General features: G+C 57.2%; 1 protein-coding gene across 16 annotated transcripts in view; it reads left to right on the top strand.

Moving 5' to 3' along the window:
* LOC102939739 (death-associated protein kinase 2) overlaps window positions 1–12,384 on the top strand; it is a 31,959-nt gene that overhangs the window by 8,313 nt on the left and 11,262 nt on the right. For 2 of the 16 annotated variants that reach the window (XM_043535069.1, XM_037883352.2), the window contains exon 2: window positions 11,075–11,196. In XM_043535069.1, coding sequence (XP_043391004.1) covers window positions 11,135–11,196 — 62 coding nt within the window. In that variant the 5' untranslated portion in view covers window positions 11,075–11,134. Of the gene's footprint in view, window positions 1–1,543; window positions 1,739–1,764; window positions 2,247–5,499; window positions 5,688–8,537; window positions 8,726–10,184; window positions 10,206–11,074; window positions 11,197–12,384 lie in introns of those variants that run through there. The other 14 variants (XM_043535060.1, XM_043535065.1, XM_037883350.2 and 11 more) reach the window with 14 other exon arrangements.

Genomic DNA, 12,384 nt, shown 5'->3' with positions numbered 1-12,384 from the left:
ACCTCCTCTGACCCTGGCCCGAGTTCCCTCTCCCTTCATCAGCCCCGGCCTTTCTCCAGTCGTGGGGGGTTCCCTGCTCCCCAGAAGCTTTGGACAGGATCCTGATCAATGCAAGGGCCCTGCCTCTTGTCCACCCCCCCTGCAAGGTGGGTGCCTCTCTCCATAGGGGGCGGCAGCCAGCAGGCCAGACAGCTGCCCCATGGATCCCAAAGCATCTGTGTTTGTCTTGTGGAGGGCTGACCCCAGGCGCGGTGAGGGACATTGTTGAGGAGGGGAGTTGGGGGTGGTGGGGTTGTCTTGTGTAAGGGAGAGCAGGTGGGGATCCAGGGAGGTTTTGGGGGTCTCCTGCTCTTCCCATCTCCCCCCCGCCATGGTTGAACAGCTGGGCCATGATCCAGCATCGGGGCTCCCTGCCCTGCTGGGACCAGTTCCTGGAGAGGGCAGAGGATCAGAGCAACCCCAAGCTGCCCACAATCCCTGGCTTTAAATAACTCTCCACTCCCACCAGCCCCCTCCCCAAGCTCTTAGAGCTGGGCCTCGAGGCTTCTCTCCAACCAGCCCCCAAGGCCCAGTGGGTTTCAGGAGTGGGGTGGGGTTGGGGGGAATCTCCTGGTTGCGGTTAAATTATTTCCCCCCCCCCCCATCTTCCCCACGCTGGTCATTTCCTGCTTTAAGCCTCCAGTTGAAATCCTCTCTTCCTTTTCCCACAAGCAGGAGCTGTTCCCCCCCCCACCCCAGAGTGAGACAGTGGGGCTGCCCCATGGTGCAAGCAGTCGGCTGTCACCGGCTCTGCAGTGGTCCTAGGAAAGGGGTCTGCTTTGTAGCTTTGGGAGTGGGGGGAAAGAATCTTAAGGGCTCTTCCTGCCCCAGTCCAGCCCGCACCCAAATTTAACCCTAACTTCACTCTCCCCTCCCCCCAACGGGCGCTAGGGGCTGTACAAACACAGAACAGACAAGCAGCTTCCAGGCTGAGCCCTCCTTGGGCATGCTGTGCTTGGAACTGGGGTTGGGGAGGATCCGAGAGTCATTCCCATTTCTGGCCCTAGGTCACAGTAAGGGAGAGGTAGTGGGGACTAGTGGCTAGGATCCTCCTCCCCCCCATGACCCTCAGGAGAGCTGGAGTGACCTGACCTTGGGGCTGTACCTTCCCCTGAGTTCACCCCTCCCACGTGTTCTCTGACAGTCTCGCCTGGAAGCTCTTGGGGCCAGGAGTGTGTCACCCCAACTGTCCATACAGCCCCAAGCACAGCAGGACCGCCATGGCGGGTGTGTGTGTGTGTGTGTGGTTGCTATTGTACTAGGACTGGAACCTACCCAGCATCAGCCCTTCCCTCCAGTCGCAGCCAGTCCTGGGCAGATCAGCTGCCTCACTGATCATTTTTTAAAAATCCTGTATTAAAAACCAGGGGCACAATTTACGCTCCCAGTGGCCAGCTGGCCTCCTTCCCCCCGGGGCCAATGGGCACTGGCTGAGGCCCTGGCAGCAGGGCTAGGGGGTGTGAGCTCCCCTAGAAGTGTGGGTGTGGGGGTGTCCCCCGGGGGCAGGCCGGGGGGGGGGGGGCTGCCCTTGTGCAGCGGGGGCAGGCCAGCCAGAGCCCCACCACCCTCCGGGGCAGGATTTTCACGCTCCAGGCTGGGAGTTAAAATTTTCAGAGGATCCCTCGCTGCGGCCCCACCTCCCTCTTTGGGACTTTACCCCCCCGCAAGGCGGCAGGTGAGCGGCAGCCTGGGGCTGCAGGTGCGTTGGGACCCGGGGCGGGAGGGGGCAGCCAACCAACCCCCCCTCGGGGAGTTTTACGCCTCGTTGCGCGGGGAGCACTTTCTCCAGGCTCCCTGCCCGGCCATGACATGGCTTTAAGGGGGCCCCACCGGGGTCCTGCCCCGGACAGGTGGGTGGGGGGCCCCAGTTCCTGGCTGGGACAGGGGGGGTCCTAGCTCTGGAGCAGCCAGGCTGGGGGGGGGGCGGCTCAATGGGTCCTGCAAATGTCTGTCTGTCGGTCTGTCCGTCCGTCCGATCCAGCCGCAGGCGCGCAAAGGGGCGGAGTGTGTGTGTGGGTCGGTTGCAGCGTAGCCCGTGTTGCATAAATGTGTGTGTGTGTGTGTCCGTGTCCCCGCGCCCTGCACAATGTGTGTAGCGGGGGGTGCTGAGAGCCATGGACCCAAACTGCAAACCCTGCCTAGGATGGAAACCACCTCTAGCCAGGGGGGTGGCAGCTCCCCCCTGCCCCCCTACTTCCAGCAGCTGTGTACGTGTGTGTGTGTGTGTGTGTTGTGCAGCGCTGCAGTGGTGTGTGCTGCGATTCGCAGTGGGGCGCGCGGGGGCACAGTGGCAGGGGTGTGTGTGCTAGGAAGGGGTGTGTAGATAGAAGGGTTTGTAGTGTTGTGTGTTGGAGGGTGGTGTGCATGATGCGGAAGGGGTGTGTGTGAGATCTTCGCAGCGTTGTGTGTATGATGCGGAAGGGGGGGGGGAGGGTGGTGTTGTGTCTATAGAATTGGCCGGGGTGGGTGCATGCTGGGAAGCGGGTTGTATATAATCTATGGTGTTGTGTGTTTGCTGGGAAAGGGGTGTGTGTGTGTGTGTGTATAGAACTTGCAATGGTGGGCGCATCGTAGGGAGGGATGTGTGGTGTGTACTGGAAGCATTGTGTGTATGCTGGGGAAGGGGGTGTGTGTTGTGTGTATGTAGAGCTTACAGTGTGTGTGTGTGCTCGGAAAGGGTGGGTGTATGTAACCCTCTGTGCTGTTGTGCGCAGGGAGCGTTGTGTGTTGCCTGGGAAAGTTGTCTCCAATCTTTGCAGCGGCCTGGAGGTGCAGGGGAAGGGGGAGTGTGTGTTGCACACGGGCACACACAGGGGCGGGGGGGTGGCTTGGGGAAAGTGTGTGTATAGATCAGCGCTGGGTTGTGTATGATCCAGTGATACTGGGTGTGTGTGTGTGTGTTACGGAGGTGGGGGGGATGGGGATGTCAGAGGATTCCCCAATTAGTTCAAGTCCATTGATCCAAGACCCTGCCACCCCGTGCCCCCTTTAACCACAGCTCCGCTGTCCGACAGATTCCCCATGCAGAAGTATCCCTGCTTGGCATCTTCCCGCTGAAGCACCACCCTGTGCTTGGGTACAGGGCAGTTGCACATGGTCCCATTGGGTAGGAAGAGCAGCTCTGAGTGGGGCAGCAGAAGGGGGGGCTCCAGGGAGCAGGGTCTAAAGCCAACGCGAGATGGGGAATCTCCCACCCCTTGGAACTGTGACATAATTGATCCCAGGGCATCCGTTTTTGGTCGAGGCACCTCCCCAGTGCAAGGACAGAGTGGGGCTGAGAGGCAGAGCAAAGCAGAGGAATTATGGCCTAGCGGTTAGTGTGTGTGTGTGTGTGGGGGGGGGGGGCTGGGGCTTAGGCATTAGAGGGTCAATTCCCACCTCTGCCACAGACTCTGTGTGCGACCTGGGACATGTCACTTAGCTTCTCAGTGCCTTGGTTTCACCGTCTGGGGCATGGGCCTGCCTTGCAGCAGTGCTGGGGGGATAGATATGCTAACGATTGTTTTTTGTTTTGTCAAAAAACTGAGCAAATGTTTGTTTTTTCAACAATTGTAAAATTTCAGCCCATAATCCAATATTTTTGTGGGTTTGGCTGGAAATTATATTGGTTTTTCAACTAACCTGTGCACTCGGGACGCTCGGATGTTCTGCTTAGCCTTGTATCTCCTCTCTAGAAGTGAGTGGGTGCCTCAGGGGCAGGTGTAACTCTCTGCAGATGGTGTGAGATTATGCAGTGCTGTGTTGTAAAAATAGAGATTTCTTCCTGACCTCACCTGGTGGCTCATGCCCCGAAGCATCTGTATTGTTGAGATCTGGTGGTTCTTTTTAATATGAAACAAAACTCTGCTGGGTTGTCCCATTATAATGCTGCTAGCAGTGATCCAGAGTGCTGGCCTCTTGGCTTCTGTCACTTTTCACCATGACCTCAGAGAGGGTCCATCTATACCCCAGGTGCAACAGTGCCAGGAGAACTAATTTTGTTTTGCAGTGCAGTGTTTGGCAATTTGACTCTTGCCGTGTCGTATAAATTGCATTAAGACCTTGGACTCCTCCCCTCCCGTGCCAGGCGGAGACCTCTGTTTTATGCTGCAAGGTCAGTCTTTGTTCCAAGCCCTCTGGGTTTGTAATGTACACAGGGCAGCAGTGAGATGTTGGCATAGTTACCCAGCCACTCGCTGCCTGGAGCCATCCATAACTGCGTGGTCACCCCGTCCCACTGGTGATCATAGAACTTTTCTGCAGCCCCTAGAGCAATTGCCAGCCTAAGTATTGAACGTAAAATAACTTGGGCACTTTTGAAGGTTGCTTAGAAAGTGGAGACAAGGACAAAGAACGGAAACTGGCTCCCCCTGGGTCACACACTGGGCTGGACTCGGGAGGCTTGAGCTTTATCCCAGCTCTGCCACTGGTCTTCTGGGTGACCAGTCGCTTGCCTGCTCTGTGCCTCAGTTTCCCCATCTATAAACTGGGGATAGTGGATGCTGCCATCCTTTGTAAAGCGCTGTGAGATCGGCTGATGAGGAATGCTGGCGTAAGAGCTGGATATTATGATGATTGTTCTTTGACTAGGCTCCTAGAAAGCATTTGGGCAATCCTTCGTAGGAGAAACCTGACTCCGCCTGTCCCCAGAGAGGAAGCAGGCAGATGCCAATTAAGCAGGGGCTGCAGAACAGACAAATGTGTCATCCTCTCAGAGCATTCGCGCAGTGTGCAGCTGTGCGTGAGAGCCGAGGGGACTGGCACTACACAATGGAGATGCTGATTGACCAGCACAGGGTAGCACCTTTTGTTCTTGCATCTGTCCTGTCTCTGGATGTGGTCATCTCAGGACTATCAAGCTAAGCAGGTGCTGGCTGGCGAGGTCTTGGATGGAGACTGCTGTGAATATCACCACGTGGTATATGTGCATTCTCCCCCCTGAATCAGTGCTAGAGGGTGCCGTGGAGTGGGGTGGGTGACCCCCTCTGAGCTACTATTGAGCTTTCTGCCCTCTACTGGATGGCATCTGAACTGCTCAGCGGAGTGTCATAAGCACTATACAGCTAGCAGGGATCCTCCTTTAATGCAGTGTCCCATGCTTTTGGATCAGGAGGATCCAAGTTCTGTCCGCAGCATTACCAGGAAGCTCTGGTGGACAACAGTGGATGGAATCACATATATGACAGATGCAGGGATTATTTTCTCCATAAATCATTGGGGTCTTTTGTCCATTATTCTTTCCATGACGTTATAGGTGCCTATCCATCTGCTGAAGTAGATTTAGGAGGCAGATGCTGCTGTTGGTGATTCCGATAAGGCCTGAACTTATCAGACCCAGAAGAACAATGAGAATCTAACGTTTTCATTTCACTCTGCCTGGGCAGCGCTGGTCAGTTTCACTTCCTCTCTAGTCACTTTCACTTTCTGGATTGGCCAATGCTAGCCACAAAGCACTTGTGTTCCAGGGTTATGAGAATCATAACCTTTTGATATCACATGCTTTTTTTGGTGGTGCGGGGGTGGGCTCTCTGTCGGGAACCCCTTGCTCAAACGACACCACGTTTGGGCCACTGATCCTTCCCCAGACCCCTATGAGGTACAGTGATGTTGAAGACCATTCAAGTCAGTGTGTGAATTTAAGAGCACTTAGAAAAACCGGCCGTCGACTGGTAAGTGATTCTCAGCCTTACCTACAGCAGAGCCGCTCCTCCGCTATTGTCCGGAGGGTTCTCGCTGCTTGGGTCCGAACACTTTTGAGTAATTGGGCCCAGGTTTGGATAGGAGACCCGGCGGACGATCGGCGTCTGGTGCCAAAAAGCTTTTGCAGCTAGGCTGAGGCTTGGCTAGAACCTGCCCTTCCTTACGCTTTCTTAACCCCAGTTAATTTCAGGGGAGCTAATCCTGGTTTACCCCTGCATAAGAAAAGGGATGCTCCAATCCAAGTGCCTGGGGTTGCTGAACAAGCAGCTGAACGGCTGCAGTGGGTAGAGAACATTTGGCTCTGTGTAGCAGCTTTGTTTGCATAGATCTCCAAAGCACCAAGCTGGTCTCGTCACCCTGTTCTCCAGATCGGGGGGAAACAAGGCACAGAGATGGCAAGTGACTTGCCTGAGGTCACCCAGGAGGTCAGTGTCGGAGATGAGTCCCAGCCCATTGTCCACTCCACTGGATGAAGGGGAGGGCACCCTTGGGTTTGCTCAGCGGTATTTCATTGTTCCTGTCCTCCAGGGGTGGGGGGCGGGGGGGTTGGAAAGAGTCCATAGCTGCCAGACTTGGCTGTGAGACTGTCTGTTGTCTGTGGTTCCTGGTCGGGGCCTGGGAAACACAGACACTGATGAGGTGTTTGGAGAAGCAGAAGTAAATGAAACCTTCGGGCGGTTTGACGGGTCACTGGGAGGGTTGTGTCACCAGTGTCAATGGAGTGAGGGCTGGGTGTGGGGCCGCAGGGCTCAGCTGCCTGACTGTGTTGTTGACACACCAGATTTATGGGCCTGTCACCAAAGCGTTAACATCAGTGAGTTTAGCTTCACAACCCCTTATAGAGATGGGGAAACTGAGCAAGGAGGGAAAGGGACTCCCCCCAAATTGTCACCAGTAGAGTTGGGAATAAAACCCAGGAGTCCTGACTCCCAGCCCCCGCCCATCTCTAACCGCTAGACCTCACTCCCCTTCCAGGGCTGGGAATGGAATCCAGGAGTCCTATCTGTTGCCTTAGGCATTTTGCCATTCCCGAGAGAAAGGTTGGCCATCAGCTGGTTAGAGGTTGCAATACCAGGCAGTAGCAGGTCACGTGGGAAAGGTGCCTGAGTGGCCTGGATGTGGGGGCTGTAATTAGCATGAGGGGCATGTGGAGGGGTGGCAGGACATTGTGGCATTGTGATCTCTGGGGCATGGGCAAGCAGGCCATTGTCTGTTTCCTCCCACACATCCCTGGTTCCCTGTGTCTCTGTCCTGTCTCCCCGGTTCTGGGATTCAGGATGCATTAGGGACGGGATCCTCTGGCAGGCCCCACTGAGGAGTGGAGCTTGGATACTTGGCAGGCCGTGGTCTCTGGTGTTCAGTTCGAGTTTATTGTCCAGCTGATCTGGAAGATCTTTGAAGCCTGCTGGCTTGTAATTTCAGGGGAAGAAATCTATTTAAAAATCAATCCAGAGCCAATGGCTCGTCCCATTTCCAAACCTTTCCCCCCAGGCCCTCCCCCAGCAGGAGCTGTGATTCACCTCACCCGGGGCCCTTCGCCAGAGGGATTCAAAACAAGAGTGTAATTGCTGTCGCAAAAACTGCACAGGGGGTGACTTCTCTGGGGTCGGTGCTGCAGGCACCCTGGGCAGGGGGTGAGCAGGGGGTGGGGATTAAGGACTTTGTGCTCTCTGTAGTCTCAGACTATGTGGGCCCTTCCCAGTTCCTGGGGCCATTTAGAGCAGCCTCAGGGCTGCTCTAGCTTATGCCCTGTTCTGTATGGGTCCTGGGAAGCAGAGGATACCCATCGTGCAGTGCAGTGGGGCTGGGAGCAGGATCCTTCAGCCAGATCCATGCTGCCTGGGGAGCCCCTGCACAGGAGGATTCTCAGCCCCCCTTCTGCTGCCAGAGCGGCCTGGGGGGAGCCTTGGTGAAACTGAGGCTCAGGCCCTAGGGGTGTAGCGATGAAGGCTCTGATCCTGCAAGCTGATCCGCAAAGCCCCATTGATGTCGTTTGGGCCTTTGTCCAGACTGCATGGACCAGCTAAGGGCCAAAGTTGATTCCTTCCCCTACGTCAGCGCCCCCATTCAGTCAGGCCCCTCCAGCAGCTTCACTGGGCCTTAAAGCTGGTGACTTCACCTCCGGGAAGTTGTAAAAGGGGTTTTAATGCAACTGAGACTCCGGCCCCACTGAGCTCAGAGCAGCGATCAGTCAGAGGAGAAGTGGTCCCATTGGACGATCTGAGGGTGGAGAAATGGAGCTGCCCCCCCCAGCCCCCTCCCCCCCAGGGATTTTAATTCCTTCTCCCACACTGACTAAATTCCTCAGCAGCTCAGCTGTGACCCGGCCGAGTAATCTCCCTTGTAATCGCTCTCCAGAGTCTCCCCGGGCTTTGCTTTCCGGCCGTCTTGTTGCGCATCGAGTCTCTGTCTCATCTCCACTTCTGATTTCGTTTCACGCGGGCCCCCTCCATAGCCTGGGGGGCTGGAGAGGAGCCGGGGGGAGCGAAGGGTTAAAGGGCACCCAGCCCTCCGGAGTGGGAGTGAAGGTCACAGGCGAAATGAGTTTCTGTGGCCTCGGCTGGAGATGTGGATGCAGGCGGCGGGTTATTTGGTGGTGTGTGTTCAGGGCTGGGATCGCAGGGTTAGGATTGAGGGGCATCAGCAGAGGGGTGTGTGTGTGTGTTCAGAGTTTGGATAGAAGAGGGGGCTGCAGGTTGGGATTAAGGGGCATTAGAAAAGCTGGGGGGACCTCAGGGCTGGATGGGCGGGGGGGGGGGGGGGAGGTGGGTCAGGCTTGAGGGGTATTCGCATCCCCACGTTCTGCTTTTCTCTGGCAGGTGACCCTAAGCGCCACTGCTCACAGCCAGGCTCAGTCCATGCCGGCAGGGCTGGGCCCCACCCTCAGCACCACATCTCTTCCCAGCTAAGCCGTGCCCTTCGTTTGTCTTTGCAGCTGATGGCTGAGGATGGCGAGGTCGTGGGCCTTGCCAATGGGGGGGCCGGGAGCCCCTCCGACACCGTCAAGGTGAGAGTTGACCCTGGTGATTGGTGGCTGGGATCTGCTCTCTCCTTGGGTCATTGAGGGGCCGGGGGTCCTGGCTTGGGTGCATGATGCTCCGCAAACCTGTTCTGGCTGTTCCAGCTGAGCTTTCTCTCCCCCGTTTTCCCATCTGGGGATGGCAGGGTAGTGGTGGGGTCTCTTTTGTTCTCACCTCCTGGGAACAGCCCCCTGCCAGAAACCATTCAGTCCTGCAGAGCTCTGGGACCCAGTAATCTCCTGTGGCAGCAAGTTCCACCAGTTAATTTTGCATTTTTTAAAAAGTTTGCTTTTAAATATATCTGATGTGCTTATCTGGGCCCTATTACTGCAGCATCTGAGCAGCTCCCAATCATTAATGTATATAGTCTTGAGGCAGGGCAACTATACCCAGTGTATAGGTGGGGAAACTGAGGCACAGCAGCTAAGTGACTCAGCCAAGGTCACACAGAGTCTGTGGCAGAGTAGGGAGTTGAACCTATGTCTCCCAAGCCCCTGCTTAGTTGCCTAGCCACTGGACTAACCTCTCTTGGCTGCCTTTCGCCTCTATCAACTTTCCTTCAGTCCCGGCAGCCCAGCTCCCGGCTCACTCCTCTGTGGACCAGCTCGTTGGCTCTAATGAGGCTCACCAGGGAGGCTGCTAAGGGGCAGGGTCTGGTGAATAGTGCTGCGCTGTCCTATAAACAGGGATTAACGGTGCATGGCTTTGTATCCAGGTGAGAGCTGGGTGGTCCAGAGCCTTGAACCCAGGCAGCTGGTAGCAGAAGGTTCTCTTATCTGCCAGGTGGCGGCAGAACAAGTGGCTGGAAATTGACCCAAAGTGGAAGTAAGGGGCAAGTTTCTAATGCTGGTTCAGGCTCCTCCCGGACGTGGCGGGTTCTCCGTCGTGAGGAGTCGGTGGCTTCCAAGCCTTGCCCATCTGAGGGCAGCAGGGTGGCCTGGGCTGCTCTTCTCTGCTCCGTGGCGCCCCATGCAATGGGCAGGAGCTCACTGGCTCCTGGCTGGCAGCCTCGACAGAGAGGCCAAGAGTTGAATGAGCTGCAGAGCCTGAACTCGCCGAGAGAGTGAGGTGGGGACACAGTTCTTCCCGTGCCGTTGTGCCTCACCCCAGAGCTGGCTACGTTTTGGTGCTAAGGGAACGATCCCAGGGTGGTGGTGCAGTGTGCTGTTTTGCCACGACTCACCCCAGAGCTGGTTGCTTTTCAGTGGCAGGTGAATGATCCCTGCGCAGTGTTGTGGTGCATTATTCGCCTGCCGTGCCCCACCCCAGAACTGGCTGCATTTCAACGCTTGGTGAACGATCCCTGTGCAGCAGTGTGACGTGCTGGTCAACAACTGTCATGCCCCACCCCAGAAGTAGCTGCACTGCAAACATCCCATATACTGGTTACCGCTGAAAAGTCGATATTTGCCAGTAGAGACCACAGTGCTGCCCTATCCTAAGTCCTGGGGGGAGCGTAGCATGGAGGTACCCGTGTGGGCTAACTGTCGGCGCTCTCCAACGTCAGTCACTGTCTGAGGAATTCTTCCAGCTCCTCAGAGCTCCTGGTCTTTGAGGCCCCGTTTGGATGGAAGACGCTGCGTAGCGGCAGCCTGCTGGTGTGGACAGAGGCCTGCCGGCCGAGGATGGCGTGTGGGAACGTGGGCCTGCCAGAGGAGTCTCCTCTTGGGGATCCCAGCTGGGCCCCTCTCCCCAGCTCTGTTATTCCCCAGGCGTGACCCATGTGATGAAGTGACCCCTCCTGTGAACCTGTTGTGTTACTGTAGCAACGCAGGGCGGGAAACCCCTGCTGTTCCTCAGTGTACCTTAAAGGTGCGGCACCCCCAGGGTGACTGTGGCAGGGCTGATGTTAATCTCGGTAATGGGGGCTTTGCCCCCTCTCATCCAAGGGTCCCAAAGAGCTCTACAAACCTTCACTCAGTTTCAGCCAGGAGACCCCCCCCACACCGCTGCCAGGATCCCCCTCCCCATGGGGAAGTGGGGTAGGGAAGGGATTTGCCCAGTGGCATGCAGGGAGTCAGTAGCAGAGCCAGGAAAGAACCCAGGAGTCCTGGCTCCTGGTTCTCAGCCTGCTCGGCCTTAAACACACAGCCAGGGTAAGAGAGCTGCCCCTGGGGTCTCCTGCTGCATTTCTGTACCCACTCGTGGCTGGCTCAGCGTGGATTGAACCGGTGACCTTCTGCAGCAAGGACAGGGCTCTCTGAGCTAAAGGAAAGGCTCCTCCCGCAGTGAGCAGCCGCCTCAGCCACCCCCAGGGGAGCCATGGTCCTGCTGGCTAAGCTGGGGTGCTGGGGGGGGGGGGTTGCATTCAGCCTCTTCTCTGCTGCCTTCTGCAGGAGACCAGCTGGCCAGAGGACGATGAGGTCTTTGTGCCGGAGCTGCTGAGCCCCACCGTCATGGCCACGTTCAGGCCCGGCAGCGTGGAGGAGCTGTACGAGCTGCTGGAGAAGCTGGGCAGGTGAGGCACCGCAGGCCAGGCCGTCCCGGGGGAGGACGTCACCGGGGTGGCTGCGCTGCATCCGTGCCGGTTCCTGGTCCGGCGCCCTTTGCACACGCGCCCTGTTGCGGGGGTGGTGGGAGGTGCCGCCGGGCACCTGGACGGGGCTCTGCAGGTGAGGGGGGAGAGCTCGGGTCGCTCCGTCTTCCTTCCTGCGGACGTGTCTCTCGCGCGCACGCAGACTGAGGGTGCGAGGGACGGGGTCTCTCCCCCCAGCTTGGAGCCTAGCCACCACAGCAGGAAACTCCCCTCCCGCCTTGTCAGATCCGCCCCCACAGGAAAGCCCCTCCCCCCAGCTTTTTCTCCCCCCTCCCCCAGCTCAGGGCCTGTTGGCTCCCAGGCTCAGACTTTCCCTTCGGACCTTCTCCAGACAGGTTCCTCTGCGAACCGAGCAGCTAAAAGGGTCAAATGGCCTCACAAGGGTTTGCTCGAGTTGAGCCAGCATTGCCTAAAGCACCTTCTCTAGCCACTAGGCTCTTCTTCCATCCCACGGCTGCAAATAGAACCCAGGAGTCCTGGCTCCTCCCCTCCCCTCCCCTTCCCTTCCCTCACTGGGGATAGAACCCAGGAGTCTCATAGACTTTAAGGTCAGAAGGGACCATTATGATCATCTAGTCTGACCTCCTGCACAACGCAGGCCACCGAATCTCACCCACCCACTCCTGTAACAAACCCCTGACCTACGTCTGATCAATTGAAGTCCTCAAATCGTGGTTTAAAGACTTCGAGGTGCAGAGAATCCTCCAGCAAGTGACCCGTGCCCCATGCTACAGAGGAAGGCGAAAAACCCCCAGGGCCTCTTCCAATCTGCCCTGGAGGAAAATTCCTTCCCGGCCCCAAATATGGCAATCAGCTAAACCCTGAGCATGTGGGCAAGAGTCCTGGCTCCTCCCCTTCCCTCCCCTCACTGGGGATAGAACCCAGGAGTCCTGGCTCCTCCCCTTCCCTCCCCTCCCTGGGGATAGAACCCAGGAGCCCTGGCTCCCACTCCTCTGTGCTAGACCCGCTGCCCTCCAGGCTAAAGCTGGGGGGGAGGGGAAAAAATCCCAGGAGGTCTGACTTCCCCGCACCACTCCTTTCCCTAGCTGGGACTAGAACCCAGGAGTTCTGCCACCCTTTCCTGTGCGTGGATCACGCTACCTCCAATAG

This window comes from Chelonia mydas, chromosome 24 (genome assembly GCF_015237465.2).
Source record: "Chelonia mydas isolate rCheMyd1 chromosome 24, rCheMyd1.pri.v2, whole genome shotgun sequence".
In the NCBI taxonomy this organism is placed as follows: domain Eukaryota; kingdom Metazoa; phylum Chordata; order Testudines; family Cheloniidae; genus Chelonia; species Chelonia mydas.
Note: the sequence above shows the minus strand (reverse complement) of the source record. Positions and strands in the feature narration are given on the sequence as shown.